Source organism: Aquarana catesbeiana, linkage group LG06, assembly GCF_042186555.1.
Source record: "Aquarana catesbeiana isolate 2022-GZ linkage group LG06, ASM4218655v1, whole genome shotgun sequence".
In the NCBI taxonomy this organism is placed as follows: Eukaryota; Metazoa; Chordata; class Amphibia; order Anura; family Ranidae; genus Aquarana; species Aquarana catesbeiana.
Genome location: NC_133329.1, coordinates 315342142 through 315360645, shown reverse-complemented (window position 1 = coordinate 315360645; position 18504 = coordinate 315342142). Strand labels below are relative to the sequence as shown.

General features: G+C 42.1%; 1 protein-coding gene across 4 annotated transcripts in view; it reads left to right on the top strand.

The window, feature by feature from the left end:
- PCNT (pericentrin) overlaps window positions 1-18504 on the top strand; it is a 273910-nt gene that overhangs the window by 115885 nt on the left and 139521 nt on the right. For all 4 annotated transcript variants that reach the window (XM_073633695.1, XM_073633698.1, XM_073633694.1 and 1 more), the window contains one exon: window positions 7896-8544. In XM_073633695.1, the coding sequence (XP_073489796.1) occupies window positions 7896-8544 (649 nt within the window). The remainder of the gene's footprint in view (window positions 1-7895; window positions 8545-18504) is intronic.

Genomic DNA, 18504 nt, shown 5'->3' with positions numbered 1-18504 from the left:
CATAATTTTTTGGTTTCTTTATATATATATTCTGTTGGCTACAGTGGGGGGATCCCCCCAGATGACGTCTATGCAGACGAAACGCGTCGGGTAGGACCCCACTGTCGCCATTCCTTCACAGCGCTGTTCTTTAGACATTTTCCATGTAAGTGTATACTATTATTTTACTAAATTTTTAATCAATACGGATTTACACTATTTGGCCCATCCTTTCCTTCCTCTATACATTCCAACACGGATTTGAGTGCCACGACCTCTGAGCCTGACCACGTCCAAGGAACACAGTCACGTGGAAGTCATTCCACCATCCCTGCTCTTCAGCATCCGTTCCAGCCCAGCACCACCCAAGCCTGTTTGACCCCACCTGGCGTATGCCTTGTCGGGTCCACCAAGTCTGGTAAGCCTCCTTATTATCATTGGTGGTGTGTGGGCTCTCTCCATAGAGGATTTGTACCACGGTCAAAAATTTGTTCCAGAGGACTTTATATCTCATCTTTCAAATTCTCTCCAAAGATGTTTTTGTCAGCATTCGAACTTTGAACTGCCAGTTCTTAAGCCATATATACTTTTATCCCCCCCCCCTTTTAGCGCTACACTCATTTTGTTTCCTTGTCTGTTCTTTACATTTGTTGGTTGTGTTAGCTGCTTTCCCTCCTTTTTAGTAGCGCAGAATTATTGTATATATATTTGATGTAGTAAGAGCAGTCAAGGCCTATCTCGAGGCAACTGCTCAGATTCGCAAAACGGATGTTTTGTTCGTGCTTCCAGAGGGTCCCAATAGAGGACAGGCAGCGTTAAAAGCTACCATTTCTAAATGGATTCATCAGTTGATTATTCAGGCTTACGGTTTGAAACAGAAGATTCCTCCGTTTCAGATCAGGGCACATTCCACAAGGGCTATTGGTGCTTCTTGGGCAGTGCATCACCAGGCCTCTATGGCTCAAATCTGTAAGGCCGCAACCTGGTCTTCAGTCCATACATTCACCAGATTCTATCAGGTGGATGTGAGAAGGCATGAGGATATCGCCTTTGGGTGTAGTGTGCTGCAGGCAGCTGTACAGGGTCCTCAGGTCTGATTGCACCCTACTTGGTCGTGGTTTCCCCCCCTCAGGTAGCATTGCTCTGGGACATCCCATCAGTAATTACTATGGCTCTGTGTCCCGTGATGTTCGAGGAAGAAAATAGGATTTTTTTAAACCGCTTACCTGTAAAATCCTTTTCTTTCGATGGACATCACGGGACACAGAGGTCCTGCCCCTCTTCTAATACACTATATTGCTTGGCTACAAAACTGAGGTATCCCTGCAAGGGGAGGGATTATATAGGGGGTTGAACTTTCTGATAGGGTGTGCCAGTGTCCAGTCACCAGTGATACCCTATATAACCATCAGTAATTACTGTGGCTCTGATGTCCATCGAAAGAAAAGGATTTTACAGGTAAGCTGTTTTAAAAAATCCTATTTTTACAAACGCGGCTAAAGGGCCGTTTTTGGACACCGGTTTCTAGCTGTCAAGTTAAATCGTTCGGGAGAGCCCCGTGTACATGAAGCCTTAGACATTGGATAAAGGAATGGGATTTACATACAGAAAAGCCAAATGAAAACCATCACCTAAACAGAAAAAAAACAAGGTTACAGTGGGCTAAAGAAAAGCAATCGTGGATGAAATTAATATTCAGTGATGAATCGCGAATCTGCATTGGGAAGGGTGATGATGCTGGAACTTTTGTTTGGTGCCATTCCAATGAAATGTATGATTAGGACCGCCTGAAGAAAACATGCAAATTTCCACAATCCTTGATGCTATGTTGCATGTCAGGTAAAGGTACGGGGAGTTGACAATCATTAAATCTTCAATAAATGCAGAAGTTTTGGACACTTTTCTTATTCCATAATTCAGGATGTAATCTGATACAGCTGTTGTTAGAACTGCACAGTACATGGTGATTTCCATAACGTTTTCCTCAGAATTGAGTGACTTAATTTTTATTTTTCCTCTGCTTGATCTGCAAAAACAGTTGCAAATGACCTACGTTTTTTTTTCTCTTTTTTTTTTTTTTTATTTATTTATTTATTTTCTTTTTTATTTTCTTTTTTATTTGTGTTTCTTAAAGCCAGACGTTGGAATGTTCTATGATAGTTTTGGGGCATGTCTTTTTTTTTTTTTTTTTTTTTTTTTTTCTTTTACACAATTGAATGAGCATTCTATACTTTTTGCCAGGGGTTGTAGCAAGCAGAAGACAGCAGATATACATGTAAAACTTTATCTAGGGAGATTTGTTTCATCTGTGTATCATCTGAGGCTGTTCACTTCACTGGGTATATGTTCATATCATTTTTTTTTTTTTTTTTGTAATGAATGGTTAGATGTAAATAACAACAAAATATTAATAAAAATACATATATTAGGGATCGACCGATTCGGCGGCCGATATTCACTTTTTTAGAAGTATCGGTAAAAAAACTGAGCAATATTACTGATATTGCTTCAAGGGGTTTTAGAGCGGATTGTCAGCTTTACTGTAATAACAACCGATGTGGCTCAGCACGCCGCTCTCCTGTCCCATCGGGAGGCCCGAGCAACCCGCCAGCACATCCGCCGGCTGGCCGAAGACCCGAACAAAGCTGATGCTTCGTTCGGGTCTCGAATCTAGTGATCCGGAGGCAATGCCATGACATCCCTTCCTGGATCACTGACATCTTAAAGACGCCAGTTTTAAAAAAATTAAGTATTCAAAAATGCAGATATTGACCTTTTGAATACTTTGAAGTGTAGAGGAGAGGTTTGGGATCTGTGCTACCAATTACTGTCACAAGGGATGTTTTACATTCCTTATGACAGCAATAACAGTGATGAGCAAAAAAAATGTAAAATGACAGTGTAAAAAAAATATTTTTTTAAATGTACTAAGGTCCTAATCTTTTCTGTGACGGAAATTCAAAAGGTTTTGCAGCCCCCCTTTCTGGAGCACTGACAGATAGTATAGGCCTTTTATGTGTCAGCTTTAGACCTTAACACTGCCATTTTACTAAAATGTATGTTTCAGTAAGCACTTGTGAAGCATTTAACACTGTGTATCTCTCTTTAGGCCTTAAAAGCTCACCTCTGTTTATTAAATGTAAAATCCTAATAAAATTGTGTTGCTTTAACCGCTTACCGACCAGACGTTGCAGTTGTGCTGCGGCAGCATGGCTCGGCTGCGCGATTTGCTGTCATGTTACGTCGGTTTTATATTTGCCCACTAGGGGTGGGCGCATGCTCGCCCACGGAGCCGATGCGAGTGCCCGGCAGTCGTGATCGCCGCCAGGCTTCCTCGATCGCTCGGGGAACACGGAGAACTGGGATCTGTGTGTGTAAGACACACAGATCCCCGTTCTCTGAGGGGAGAACAGACAGATTGTCTGTTCATACAGAGTATGAACAGCGATCTGTTATCTCCCCTACACAGTCCCCTCTCCCCTTCAGAACACACGCTAGGGAACACATTAACCCCTTGATCGCCCCCTAGTGGTTAACCCCTTCACTACCAGTGACCTTTTTAACAGTAATCGATGCATTTTTATAGCACTGATCCCTGTAAAAAAATGCCAATGGTCCCAAAAATGTGTCAAAATTGTCCGTGTCCGCCATAATGTCACAGTCCTGATTAAAAATCGAAGATCACCGCCATTACTAGTAAAAAAAATAAATAAATAAAAATATCCCCTATTTTGTAGACGCTATAACTTTTACGCAAACCAATCGATATGCGCTTATTGCGATTTTTTTTTTTTTTTTTATTTTTTTTTACCAAAATTATGTATAAGAATATATATCGGCCTAAACTGAGGAAAAAAATAGTTTTTTTTTTTTAATATATTTTTTGGGGGGATAGTTATTATTGCAAAAAGTAAAAAATAATGCATTTTTTTTTTTTTTTTTTCCAAAATTGTTGCTCTTTTTTTTTGTTTATAGCGCAAACAATAAAAACCGCAGATGTGATCAAATTAGGGCTGAAACAGCTAATCGATTAATCGACAACTAATCGATTATGAAATTAATCGATTACTATTTTCATAATCGATTAATTGGCCAGTAACATAATGGGGTTAAAAATAATAAAATTAGCCCTTTATAGTACAAAAAGAGCAAATAATCGCTACTGTAAATATTACTTTCACAGTTCTACAGTAAAAAAATGAACCCCTTACAAGAGCAATTATTTGCTTTTTTGTACTATAAAGGGCTTATTTTAGTTTTTTTTAACCCCATTATGTTACTAAACGTCTTAGACCTGGTTCACATCTGTGTTTTTTGGTGCTTTGTGCAGAAACGGACTACAGTTCATTTACATGGTTTCCTATGGGACGCGTTCACATCTATGCTTTTTCAGCCGCTGCGTATTGGAAAGCGTCAGTGACTTTTTAACGCAAAACGGTGCTTTTTTGGTTCAATATACTTCAGTGGAGAAGCTGCAGAAAAGCATTTAATGTGGTTTTGCAGCAATTTGTGTTTTTTAATCTGCCCAACAACAAATTGGGCAAAAAAAAATGCAAAAACGCAAATCGCAGCAAAATCACATGCGCAAAAATCAAAACGCACAGCAAAGAGCACTGCAGAAACAGATCAAAAGCAAACTGCATAGGTGTGCACCGAGCCTTATGCTGGCCACACTGATCAATTTTCAGATGAGAATATTCATACGAAAATTTTTGTACATTCGATGAATGAAAGAATGTTTCAAATTTTCACTTGTTTTTAACATTCTGTTTTTAAAATAATTGTAATCTCTGAACGAAAACCACATACAGTGCCTGATAATTCCTTTGACCAAGAAGTTTTCTATTATTTCCAAATTTTCCCATCACTGTGGTTGAAAATGAACGTTGATTTGACCCCACTAACGATTAGAAAATCGAACGAACATTCTGATCTCTCCTCTAATAGTATATACAGTATATCTCCTCTTATAGTATATACAGTATATCTCTTCTGTCTGTTATTCTCAGAGTGGATTAGATATTTTGCTCCCTAACCATATAGTTGGTTATTTTTATTTACCACCGCATATAGATATTAATCGATTAATCGAAACAATAATCGGCCATGAAAATAATCGTTAGTTGCAGCCCTAGATCAAATACCACCAAAAGAAAGCTCTATTTGTGGGAAAAAAGGACGTCAATGTTGTTTGGGTGCAATGCCGCACGACTGCGCAATTGTCAGTTAAAGCGACGCAGTGCCAAATCGCAAAAAGTGCTCTGGTCAGGAAGGGGGTAATATCTTCCGGGGCTGAAGCGGTTAAAGGATAAGTGCACTTTTAGACTAATTGCATTTTGGCCTTTCTCCCCCTTCCCCAGCAGCATTTATACCTCTGCCCCATGGTCATGACCCTTTGGAAAGTTTAAAGTGGTTGTAAACCTTCATATACCCAGTGAAGTGAGGGGCCTCAGGTTATACACAGATGAAACCAATCCCCCTACATAAGCGGTACCTGTTTACCTGCTCTGAAAAGCTGGGACCGGAGAGATGAAGTTGACATCAGTGAGGAGAGTTCTGAGAGCTGATTGGAGGAGAGGGACTCGCAGGAACAGAGCTGAGGCTGTCAAATAGATGGTTCCTCCCCTGTAACCATTTTTTTTCTCATGGTGTTTGCCCCTTGTTTAGAGGGAGCCAGACTTAAGCAGATTCCAGTGAGAAAGTGTTGTCTCTGATGGTAAAGTTGAATGTATACTATATATGTCCATAACCTTAGACACAGCATGGGGCTGGCTTATTTGCATACATGCAGCTGGAATATACTAGTCCATACAAGTAATCCATATATTAATTGCTACTGTTTTTACATGAATGGGCTGAATTACTACTGATTTTTGTTTAACTAAATGCATACTTTGTGGTAAATTATCAACAGTAAAAATCTCAACTTTCAAGATGTCCTCAGTGTTACGAGTTGAATAATGGCTGCGTTCATTCAACCCACTTTGAGCTCAGGCTATCATAGACTAGCGGCAACCTGGACCCAAAGTTATAATTTATACCTTAATATCTGCTGTATTATAACCCTTCTCTAATCTGGTCAGCCCCATAAAAAGGGTAACCCTAAAGAAGAAAACTGGTCCCCTTGAAGTACACACTGAAGTGATGACAGGAACTTCCACTATCTTCCATAGCACTTCTTCATCTAAATACTGTGCCTCATATGGAATATGAGGAGCTGATTTGGGGGATAGCTACTTTACAGAAGATTTTAAAGAACCCCAAAAGTTGAAATTTTATAATTAATCCCCCAGGGGACCAAGTGCATATACCATTTGGCCCATTTATTTGTTATTGTTGGATGTAGCTTCACCCTAGTCTGAAGCCCATTTATTTACTTCTTGTTTTGGTTATGGGATAGGAAGAGCCCTTGCACACTGGGGCGGGGGGCGGCGTCGGCGGTAAAACGCCGCTATTATTAGCGGCGTTTTACCGTCGGTATGCGGCCGCTAGTGGGGCGGTTTTACCCCCCGCTAGCGGCCGAGAAAGGGTTAAATACCACCGCAAAGCGCCTCTGCAGAGGCGCATTGCCGGCGGTATAGCCGCGCCGTCCCATTGATTTCAATGGGCAGGAGCGGTGTACACAGCGCTCCTTCACCGCTCCGAAGATGCTGCTGGCAGGACTTTTTTTTACCGTCCTGCCAGCGCATCGCTCCAGTGTGCAAGCCCTCGGGGCTTTCACACTGGGATGACAGCAGCGGCACTTTCGGGGCGGTTTGCAGGCGCTATTATTAGCGCAATAGCGCCTGCAAACCGCCCCAGTGTGCAAGGGCTCGAAGTGAAAGGAAATCTCTGAAATGTCACAGATGGCAGTAAAAAGCTGACTGGTTATAATTCCACCTTGCTCTATCCAAAATAGGGGGGGAACTTTTGCCTGAAGGATCAATTCACACGGACTTGCGCTAAAATGTATGGAAAATGCATGTTCATTTCCATCCATTTTTATTTTCGTTTTAACGCGCAGTGATATCTGCTGACATACATTTTGACGTTCATTGACATGCATGCACAGCATTATGGTTTAAATGGGACACATTGGAAATGATCGTTTTTTATTTGTCCTTGCATTAATCTGCTCTTTGCAGCTGCGCTGGTGTGAATTGGCCCTTGGTGACACATTAAGGCCCCGTTCACACCTGGGCAATTGCGATCACGGGCAGAAGCGCCACAATTCTGCCTGCGATTCCAAAACACTCTGCAACAACTGACAAATCTCACCACGCTTGTTCATGTGCCATTCCATTTCACTGACACCTAAACCCGGGTGCTGTCCTGCTGCAATTGTTGCGTGATAGATCGCTGCAAACTGCATCATGCAAATCTTGTCGGCCAAAAAAAGCTCCTGCGCCTCTTTTGAGTGACGAGCTCAAAGCTTGGTGTGATGTGATTTGCCAGGATTGCAGCACGATTTGTTGTGCGACAATCATGGTAGAACCGCACCCACATTTAAGTTTAAGTGCCATTGAAAATGAATGGCACCTGAACGAGTGTGCGATTTTTTTTTTTTTTTTTTTTTTTTTTTTTTCCCAGTTTTGCAGAATCGCGGTGCTTCTGCCTGTGATCGCATACGCCCAGGTGTGAACCGGGCCTAAGTTATAAGCTTTTTATTTGCTGATGCTTGGGTGGGTGAAATTTTACAACAAAGGTCGAACTCTACTGTAATGCTCTTTCCTGCCTGATAGCCTGAAAATCTGACATCTGGGAGAATATGGTTATTGTTTAACTCTAACCCTCCTCTAATTAATTATTAACATGTAAAATCGGATGGCCTGTTTGTATTTCCCAGTTTATAAATGCATGGTATGCTTTATGTGTTATTCTTCCACTCTTGGTTGATTTTCTAGTATGGTAAATTGTGATTTACTGTGTTTCTCCAGGACAAAGCAGTTCCATGAGGAAAAAACAAACCTACAGGAAAGTCTCTTGAGAGCGCCACAAACGAGCTTAGTCTCAAAGGACAAGCCCAGTGAGCTAATCTCCATCCTCCTGACACAGAAGGAAGATCCGAACTCGCTGATATTAGAGGAGAAATACAGATGGGAACCTGGCACCTGTGTATCTGGATTACAGGAAAATAGATCTACGCTACCTCAGAATTTGGATGGGGAACTTTATTTTCAGTCCTTAGATCTAGAGTGCTGTCAGGAGCCGGACTTGTTATCTTGTCTATCAGAGTTGCTGCAGAGACACCAAGAAGAACATAAGTCTCGTGACTTGGAGCACGAAGCTCATATCCAAGGCCTAGAGGCCTCCCATTTGATAAAGCTGGACACCTTGGAGTCTTCCTATCTTACTGAGATTCAGAAGATCCGCGATGAGCATGCACTTGCTGTGGAAGAGTTGGAGGTATGTTTTTCAGATCGGATACAAGAAAAAGAGAAGGAAATTGAGGAAAGATTGGAGAAGGCCAGGCAGTTGTGGCTACAGCAGCAAGACCAGGAACTGCAGCATCTTCGACAAGAACTTTCTTCTGTACATCTAGAAAAGTTTCAAGCAATGGCAAAGGAGTTGGAAGTTGCTCATCAGGTGAATAATTTTACTTACTACCCCATCCCCAAATCCAACACATTCACCCATATAATATACGCACACATACTTTAGGCTTTAAGTATATGGGTTAGAATTGCCCTAGGCAACTAATCAGATTTGTGATTAACGCGGTTTGGTACAATGATACAAACTGATTTAAATGTTACTTTAAATGTACAGCATATGTTTTTATTCTAGCAAGAGTGAGAGATAAAATGGGTAAGTGCCATAGCGATGTATACTTACTATATTTAAACTTCAACCAGTTTTTTGATTGTCACTTTCTTTTACGAGATAAAAGATGGCATCCAACCAGATTATTGTTCTATGTTTACAGCCGGCCATAGATGGTTCGAATTACGGCTGGTTAAACAGGAAACGGCCGAGATTGGAACCGTGTATGGGCAGGCGGATTGTACTACGTTTATCGTTCAACTTGGGTACAATGGTCTTGCCAGATTTGCTTGCGATTATTGCTAGTCCCTGCTATAGCCCTAAGTAATAATCCCTGTCTTCTCCCATCAGGGATGGCTTTCCCCACTGGGAGAACACAATGTTTCAGCAGGAGGGATTCCCCTATTGGCAGTATCTGTGTTGATAGGGGAATCGTGTGAAATTCTTTCCTGCAACCCGTGGCTGCAGAAAAGAAATTTGCACTCTCCATGGCCTACCTAACTCTTAACATTGTTTACGACAATGGCGTAAGATAAACTGGTAGGGTGCTAATGTAATACAGCATATACAGTACAGTAAAACCTTGGTTTGAGAGTAACTTGGTTTGAGAGCGTTTTGCAAGACAAGCAAAATGTTTTAAGAAATTTTGCCTTGATATACAAGCAATGCCTTGATATAAGAGTAGTGTCATGTCACAACTGGAGAATAAAAAAGAAGAGAGGAACCTCTAAGTGTAGCAATATGGTTACATTTAATTAAGGTACAACATTTAGCAACTTATTGCTAACTTATCTCTTTTATACCCTGTAAAAAAAAAAAAGCTTTGATATACAAGTGCTTTGGATTACAAGAATGTTTCTGGAACGAATTATGCTCGCAAACCAAGGTTTTACTGTATATGTATTCTTTTAGCCAGAGTGTAAGATAACCTTGAACCCCATGTCTACAATCTAAACTTTATTTCCTGTATTTAAACTGCAACCGGGTTTTTGATTGCCATTTTTAACAAGAGGATGGAATATAATAATAATAATTTTGGTTCTATAGGTAACACTAACTTTTACTGTTTAAACACAATGATTGAAATGTTTCTTTAAATGTAGTACAGCATATATGTTATATTTTATTCATAGCGTGAAATATTATATTTTGTTATTTATTTTTCCTATATTTAAACTGCAACCATGGAATCTTAAGAGGGTGTGGTGAGTGTTTTTAGATGGCTCTATTGCAGTCTTGTACTTTTACAGTACATTTTTAAGAGGCTTTTGTTAATGGCAATTTAAACTGACTCTGCTCCTAAGCCTTTGTTAGAGGCTCAGCCAGGTGTGTTCACTCTAAGCAGCCCTTACTGGGATAGGATTACACAGCATGTTCATTGGTGTGTGTGTTCCTGTAAAACTTCTTGTGTATCTTCAATATATCTTCAATGTAGGAAAACAAAGTACACGTGAATGCATGTAAACATAAAGCCGGACAATTTTATGTGAAACGCCATTAAAATCATTAACACTGATGAGATACGGGCGATCCTGCTGCTAGCCACTAATTAAAAGCAGCAGGATTGTTAAAAACATTGTGTGCACCAGTTTTAGTAAGGCTTCATGCACACGAGACGCCGGTGCAAACTCTGCTGAACACATTTTTAAAAGCTGAAACCGGCATTTCTAAATGCCCGTTTTGCCGCGTTTAGCGGCGTTTTACCGCGTTTGTGTCTAGAAGCGTCTGCAGAGCAGAGAATGACATTTAGCAACCAAACTTTGGGGCCCCTTATCTCAGGGCCACTTGGTGCTAGGAACCCCAAATTTGGATATGTTGTAGCGCTAGTTCCTCTGTGTTTGCACACCAAATTCCTAGCACCAAGTGGCCCCCGAGATATGGGGCCCCAAAGTCGGGTCGCAAAATGTCATTCTCTGCTGCAGTTTACCATCATATTTCTGTGTTTTCTGGTCCAAAAAATAGGGTTCCCTTAAAAACACTTATAAACGCAAACACAGCTAAACGTGGTACTGGCGTTTAGTGTCTGAAACGTGGAAAACTTTTGCGTCTGGACCCATTTTTTTGCTTCTGGAAAAACGAGGTTAAACACAACTGCCTAAAAATACCAAAAAACGAGACTGTGTACACATGAATGCATAGGATAACATTGAATGAGTTCAGGGGCAGTTGAAAAAAGTGTCCAACTGCCTCTGAACGCGCGTTTAACAGCGTCTCGTGTGCATGAGGCCTAAATCTCCCCCAATCTGGTGCAGCTGTGCATAGTAACTAACCAATCGACTTCTAACTTGAGCTTGTTCAAATAAGCTTTGACCATAAAACCTAGAAGCTGACTGGTTACTATGCACTGCTGCACCAGGTTCTGTGTGCACCAGTTTTATTAAATCATCCCCACTGTGTGTCTATCAAATCGTGGCTTCTGTTAACAGATGCAGCAAAATTTTTTTTTAATTTTTTTTTTTTTTTGCTGGTCAAAATGCTCCTGAATCTTTATTGCTACTGATTGGAGCTACGTCTTGCTGCCTCGGCTTCAAAGGGAGCTGTTTCACTGGGACAAACAGGCAGCTTCTCATCAACCCTGTTGGTACCGGTTTTGACAAATTGTTAGCAGTGGGATCTCTGGCAGCAGTGTATCATGAGTCTAATGATGGATATGCATGTAATGGTTTTTTTGTTTAAACCCAGCCGGCTGAATAAAAAAAAACAAATGGATAGGTTGCTGTACTAAGTGATTTTAGTGCGGCTATCTCCCCTGCTAAGCTTTTGTGTTCTCACAGGGGAAATGTCCCCCCTGCCAGAGCACACTGATCAACGCTGGCAGGCATTGGCTGCCAGCTTTGATCGGATGCTGGTTTTCCAGCATGCTCGTTCAATAGAAGCCGGTCGTAAAACTTGCTTCTGTCAGACAGGTAACTGTATACACTAACCGAAAGCCATCTGGTTCCTGATAAACAGACCCTTTTCGGCCCGTGTGTCCTCAGCCTTGAAGCGTAACTATTGGCACAAATACTAACTTATGCTCTAACAGTCTGACGCCCATGCAATTCCTCACTGTCGTCTTCTCCCCAGGTTCTTACAGGTGCTGGTCTTCAACCAGTCTGGCTGGCAGGGAATGACGTCACTCCTGTGCATATGCGGTAGTGCAGACATACTGGTACACTAGCAGTGTGCTGAACTGCGCATGTGCAGCTTAACCCTTTCATGACTAAGCCTATTTTTGACATTTGGTGTTTACAAGTTAAAATCCGTATTTTTTGCTAGAAAATTACTTGGAGCCCCCAAACATTTTTATATATATATATATATATATATATATATATATATATATATATATATATATATAATTTTTTTTTTTTTTTTTAAGCAGAGAATCTAGAGAATAAAATAGCGATTGATGCTATATTTTATATAACACGGTATTTGTGCTGCTGTATTTTAAACGCAACTTTTTGGGAAAAGGGACACTTTCATGAATTAAAAAAAAAAAAAAAAAAAAAAAAAACAGTAAAGTTAGCCCAATTTGTATAATGTGAAAGATTGTTACGCCGATTAAATAGATACCAAACATGTCACACTTTATAATTGCAGGCACTCGTGGAATGGCGACAAACTACGGTACCTAAAAATCTCCATAGGCTATGCTTTAATTTTTTTTTACGGTTACCAGGTTAGAGTTACAGAGGAGGTCTAGTTCTTTCTCTCGCTGTGATGATCGCAGCGAATACCTCATGTGTGATTTGAACACCGTTTACATATGCGGGCGCAACTTCCGTATGCGTTATCTTTGCTGCGTGAGCTCGCGGGGACGGGGGCGCTTTAAAAAAATTTTTTTTTTCTTCTTTATTTTTATATTAATAAATTGTGTTTAAAAAAAAAAATGTATCACTTTTATTGCTGTCACAAGGAATGTAAACATCCCTTGTGACAGTAATAGGTGGTGACAGGTACTCTTTATGAAGGGATCCCTTCTTTGCACTTCAAAGTATTCAGCGTTTTCCGTTTTCGGCGGTTCTGAATAATGTATATTTTTTAAAAACCGGCACCATTGGCAGCCAAGTAAATGGGAAGTGGCGTCATCGCGTCACTTCCGTGTTTACAATTAGGAGGCTGGAACGAAGCCACTCACGGCTTCGTTCCAGATTTCACTAGCCGCCGGAGGCGGCGGATTGGTGATCGGGCCTCCCGATGGAACGGGAAGCCCGGTAAGAGCGGCGGGAGGGGGGGAGTCCCCTCCCGCTCCTCCGGTATGACAGCCAAGCGGCTTTTAACAGCATTAGTTGTTATACCGGGATAGCCGATCGCCGGCTCTAGAAAACAGTACCGGGATGATGCCTGCAGCTGTGGGCATCATCCCGGTATAACCCCCGAAAGCCAAGTACACACATCTGTGTACACTCTGTGGGAAGGGGTTAATGTATATTCTGCAGGGGATTGCAAACAAGCAGATAAGTAGATTTTATTGTAGAAGAGGCATTGGATGTCTCTTCTGCAATAAAGAGCCTGCCTGTTCCCAATTTTACATTTTTTGCTGTTTAACTTCAGGAATTTGCTAGCATCAGTATGGTTCCCTGAATGTTTATTTTAACTCCTGTGCTGAAAGTTGCGCGACTTTGACGTGGCTTTAAGCAAAGCCTGTGTAATCTTGATGTCTATGGACCTCAAGTCGCATCAAAGTCAGACCAAAGTGGGGCAGGGACTACTTTGAAGTCACACAGATATGAACAGTACTCGTTAGAAATCATGGGGTACGACTTGTCATGCGACTTTGCAGGACAAGTCACACAAGTGTAAAAGGGGCCTTAATATTCCAGGTGCATTTTGCGTTTTTCAATACATGTTTTTGATCCATTGAGGTCCATGGAACCAAAAAAACTGAAAAAAAGTCCCTGGCCCCTTCTATAAAATGCACAGATGTGAACGTGACCCGAAGAAAACTATATTGAATGGACTGTAGTATGTTTCTGCAAAACCTGAAAACGCACTAAAAAAATGCATAGGTTTGAACCAGGCCTTAAACCTGCAAGTCTTGTTGCTCATGAATTGTTTTCATCTCTTGATTAGCACCTGAGATTGCCGTCTTTTACTGTCCCTACCCGATTGAGCCCTTATTGCATCTTACAAAGCTGAAGCTTATTAAGGTGGATAAATGTGCCTTGATATTTTGTAAATTGTACAGTCAAAATATGACCAATAACTAGGGATGCACCAAAATTTCAGCTGCCGAAACATATCGGCCGAAAATGGCCCTTTCGGCAAAAAGCTGAAAGAGAATTTTTGCCGATACCGAACAGGGCGGGGCCCCGCCCCTGGTGCCGCCTATCCAATGGGACGGGTGATCTGTCTATCAAAGTGCCTGGACAAGGGGGAGGGGCTGTATGTGACGGCGCGCAGCGGGGAACACACAGCTATTGAAATTAAAGCTGTGATGTTCCCGCGCTGTAATCAAACAGGCGGCGGCTCTCTCCCTTCACTGGCTGCACTATTGGGGACACTGGCTGCACTATTGGGGACACTGGCTGCAATGGAGACACTGGCTGCACTACCAGGGACACAGGCTGGCTGCATCTGACGGGAACTGGTGAGGCTGCAATGATCTCTTGTATCATGTCCGCAGTCTCTGACTCTCTGACCATGTCCGCAGTCTCTGGCCATCTCCTGTACCATGTCCGCAGTCTCTGGCCGTCTCCTGTACCATGTCCGCAGTCTCTGGCCGTCTCCTGTACCATGTCCGCAGTCTCTGGCCGTCTCCTGTACCATGTCCCCAGTCTCTGGCCGTCTCCTGTACCATGTCCCCAGTCTCTGGCCGTCTCCTGTACCATGTCCCCAGTCTCTGGCCGTCTCCTGTACCATGTCCCCAGTCTCTGGCCGTCTCCTGTACCATGTCCCCAGTCTCTGGCCGTCTCCTGTACCATGTCCCCAGTCTCTGGCCGTCTCCTGTACCATGTCCCCAGTCTCTGGCCGTCTCCTGTATAAAAATATTTTTAAAAACAGTCACTTTCAGTATCTGTCTTGTTTCGGTATCGGTTTCGGTTTTCGGGATCCAGGAAGATTTTATTTTCGGTATCGGTTTCGGCACCAAAAAACCCATTCGGTGCATCCCTACTAATAACATTTCTGTACTGTAAATTCAGAAAATTGATTATGCTTCAGTGAGTTGACCCTGTATTTCCTTCCTGGACTTTTATGTTGACTTACTTTGTCTTACGGTATCTGTTTTAATGCTTAACTACTTAGTTGGCTAGTTGAGTGTTCTGTGAGTTTACTTACTGAATACCTAATGTGTAAGGGGGAAAAAATAAAATTTCTGCTAGTACATGATTGTTTGAAAAAGTTAACAGATTTACTTTATTTACTAAACTCGGTAAACATTTTAATGCATGTGAGTATTTAGTAGACCTGGTGAACATTGACTTTGCTAAGCAATCAGTATTTTCTACTTGAGTAAAGTCTAGTACACACGATCAGAAAATCGTACGAAAAATACTGCTTTCAAAGCATTCGTGTGATGATCTGATCATTCGCTCACAGCTTTTCGAGAGCCAATCATGACCGTTCATCCAAAATTATCCAAAGGGAGAAACACAAAAAAATTTCTCCTACGGTACCAGATCGTACGATTTTCCTTTTAATCAGTACAGTTTTCGTCCGAAAATACAATACATCACTTCCGAAGTTTGTATTCTGTCATACAAGAATTTTCATAAATTGAGTAACCTCTTTATTTGTGATATGGAGACTAGCATGCAAAAAAAAATGACAATCATTCGTCCGATTTAATCTCATCAGATTATCTAAATCTACTCCCATGTCTAACTTTTTAAACCATCTGTAAAATTTCGTTATGCTTGTTTACTGCTTACTGATCCTAACATGAGTGTTGTATTGCATAAAAACTAGTGATATTTGGGGGCTGGAGTTGCTGTTTGTAAGTTATATCTAATATAACTAGTGTGAACTATTGGGTGTTCTTTGCATAGTAATTTGCATTTCACTAAATTCTTGAATGCTTGTAATGCTGCGTACACACGACCGGACTTTACGGCATACTTGGTCCGGCGGACCATTCGATCGTGTGTGGGCTCCAGCTGACTTTTTTTCCCCCCCAAAAGTTCGACGGACCTAGAAATGAAACACGTTTCAAATCTTTCCGATGGACTCGAGTCCGGTCAAAAAGTCCGCTCGTCTGTATGCTAGTCCGACGGACATAAACCAATGCAGGGCAGCTATTGGCTTTTGGGCTATGAACTTCCTTGTTTTAGTCCGGTCGTACGTCATCCCGTACGAATCTGTTGGACTTTGGTTGATCGTGTGTAGGCAAGTCTGTTCATTCGGAAAGTCCGTCATAAAGTCCATCAAAGTCCGCCGGACAAAGTCTGCCGTAAAGTCCGCTCGTGTGTACGTGGCATTAGGGGTTCTTCTATGTTGAGCTTTAGTTTCCCTCATACTTTGGATTTCTCTTGCTGATCTGACGAGTCAACTGATATTTTTCAACGACTGCATTTTGCATAGTCATTACATTATTCTCTAGAGAGCCCTTCAGACTCTGAATTCTCTTGATTATCCCCTTTTATGTTTACTCTTACAAAAGTGTTGAGGACAGTGGAGGAGTCTCAAACACTACTTTATCATATACATGCATAAATATAGAATTTTTGTCCTGCAAAACTCTATTGGAGTCTATTGAAGGACACAGTAACTTGAATACTGTAGGGCAGAGGTGTCAAACTCCATTTTATCATGGGCCACATCAGCAGTATGGTTGCCCTCTGCAACCCTAACCCCCAACCCCCCAAGGCTTCCTCGCATCGCTTTCCTACCTGGCGGTTCCAGTACCTCCCTGTGTAGGTGGCTCTGCCTCACTTTTGCAGGGAGATTGTTCTCTCCCTCAGACTCTGGAGATCTGTCCCTGCTGTGCTCTGCTGTGAGCATGTGAAAAGATCTGTTAGATCTGGGAGCCACTGCGAGCAAAAAATGCCTTGTAAACACAGAAGGCTTCTGTGTTTACAAGTGACAGTGGGGAGCGGAGGGCAAGAGCTGGAGATGGTGGATGGAGTTCTGCCACGTTCCAGCTGCAAAACTGGATGCGGGAGCCACATGGCAAGGCCTGGAGGGCTGGATTCGGCCCCCGGGCCTTGTGTTTGACACATGTTCTGTAGGGGGCAATACTGCCGCTTACAGGATTGATCACCAGCAAACCAATTGCTGTCTAGCACCAGGGCAACCCCTCCTCTACACCATATGCCTCAGTTTGTAGCAAGCAGTTCTAGGGGGAATGAACTGCAGCAACAATACCAAACAGGCACAAAGTGAAAACTGGAAACTGCCTGCAACCTGAAAGATGCCAGAAAAGACCAAGACTTGAATCTGAACTGGTTGAGGCCAAGCCACGTACCTATAGGGAAACCTGCCAACAAAACCAGAGAGAGGAAACAGAGAATCGGCCTGGTACAAAAGACCTAGAAAGAGGTCACTATCAGTGGGAATGACTCCCCTGAGTAATGGGCATTGCACCTGAACTAGTAAGAAGGTGGTAAACTAAAAGGTCAATAATAGGTGAAACCATAACGAATACCCTTAAAGGGAAGAGAACCCACATCATGATGTGCTCATTTACCATTTTGCTTCCTCCTTAGCACACAAAAGGGTGCTACAGAAACGCTTCAGAATAGCTCAGCTGAAGAATTACTCTGCGTAACCTTGACCTCCAGGCTGTAGGCCTAGGAAAGCTCCTGACATACTGTAACCCAGTGAAGCATCAGTTGCTGTGGAGCAAGGGGCTTAGCATTATATTAGTAAGTGTCAATCTTTTGGAGGACAGACTAAGGAAAGGCCTCCAATGAACCCTCTTTAGGAGATTGCAAATCTGTCATAGATGGAAAATCTATCCCCAGGTTGACTGGTCCTCACTCATTGAGAAATGCTGTTTTTGGCAAAAGATACCTGCAGCAGGAAACTAGCGTGTTCTGTTTGCTGGCGAGCCATGAAGGCACAGGGCTTTCCAGTGATGACCTCTCCCTAGATCTTATATGATGAGGCAGGAGTACACTCTGACTTCCCCATGGCATTCTTGATCACAGCATCAAATGTAGTAAGACATGGGTTTGATGGTTGTAACAAGCCATCACAGCTGAAGAGTAGGGACTCATGTACATTGCTGCTCCTAAACCGTGTGTTTTTTGGTGTTTTTTTTTTTTTTGCCAAAGCCTGTGTGTCCATGTACACACAGGATTTTATCAGAATTTAGGAGCAGCAGAGTTTAGGGGCAGTTAAACGTCCCTCTCCTGAATGCAGAAGAGGGGATTTGGCCTCACCCTAAATTGGAGGAGACATCGATGGTGACCAAGGACACAAAGGTCTGGGAAGCAACACAATGCAAAGCCTGGTGCCCAAAGATCAGATTTCGCGCTAGGCCTGCACGTCCAGGCTAGCGGGGTTTAGGTACGGCAGAGCTGTTGATATTGTACGTGATACACATCCTCCTCCCTCTACTGTTAGAGAAGGCAGACGGTGTCAGAAATTGAAATGAAACAGTTTATACCTAGGGATACACATCACCCCAAAATTTAACACCCTGTACCAAGAGAATTTTCCTCCTCTCTTTAGCACTATTAGATCCCTTTTACTTCAATGGAAAAAACACCATATATCTCTATTCGGGCGAATCGCATCAATAAAAATGACCATTCTCCCGAAGCTATTATATTTATTCCAAACACTCCCCATACCCATACCACTCAAACATCTGAAAAAACTTCAAACAGATTTACTTCACTATGTATGGAACTA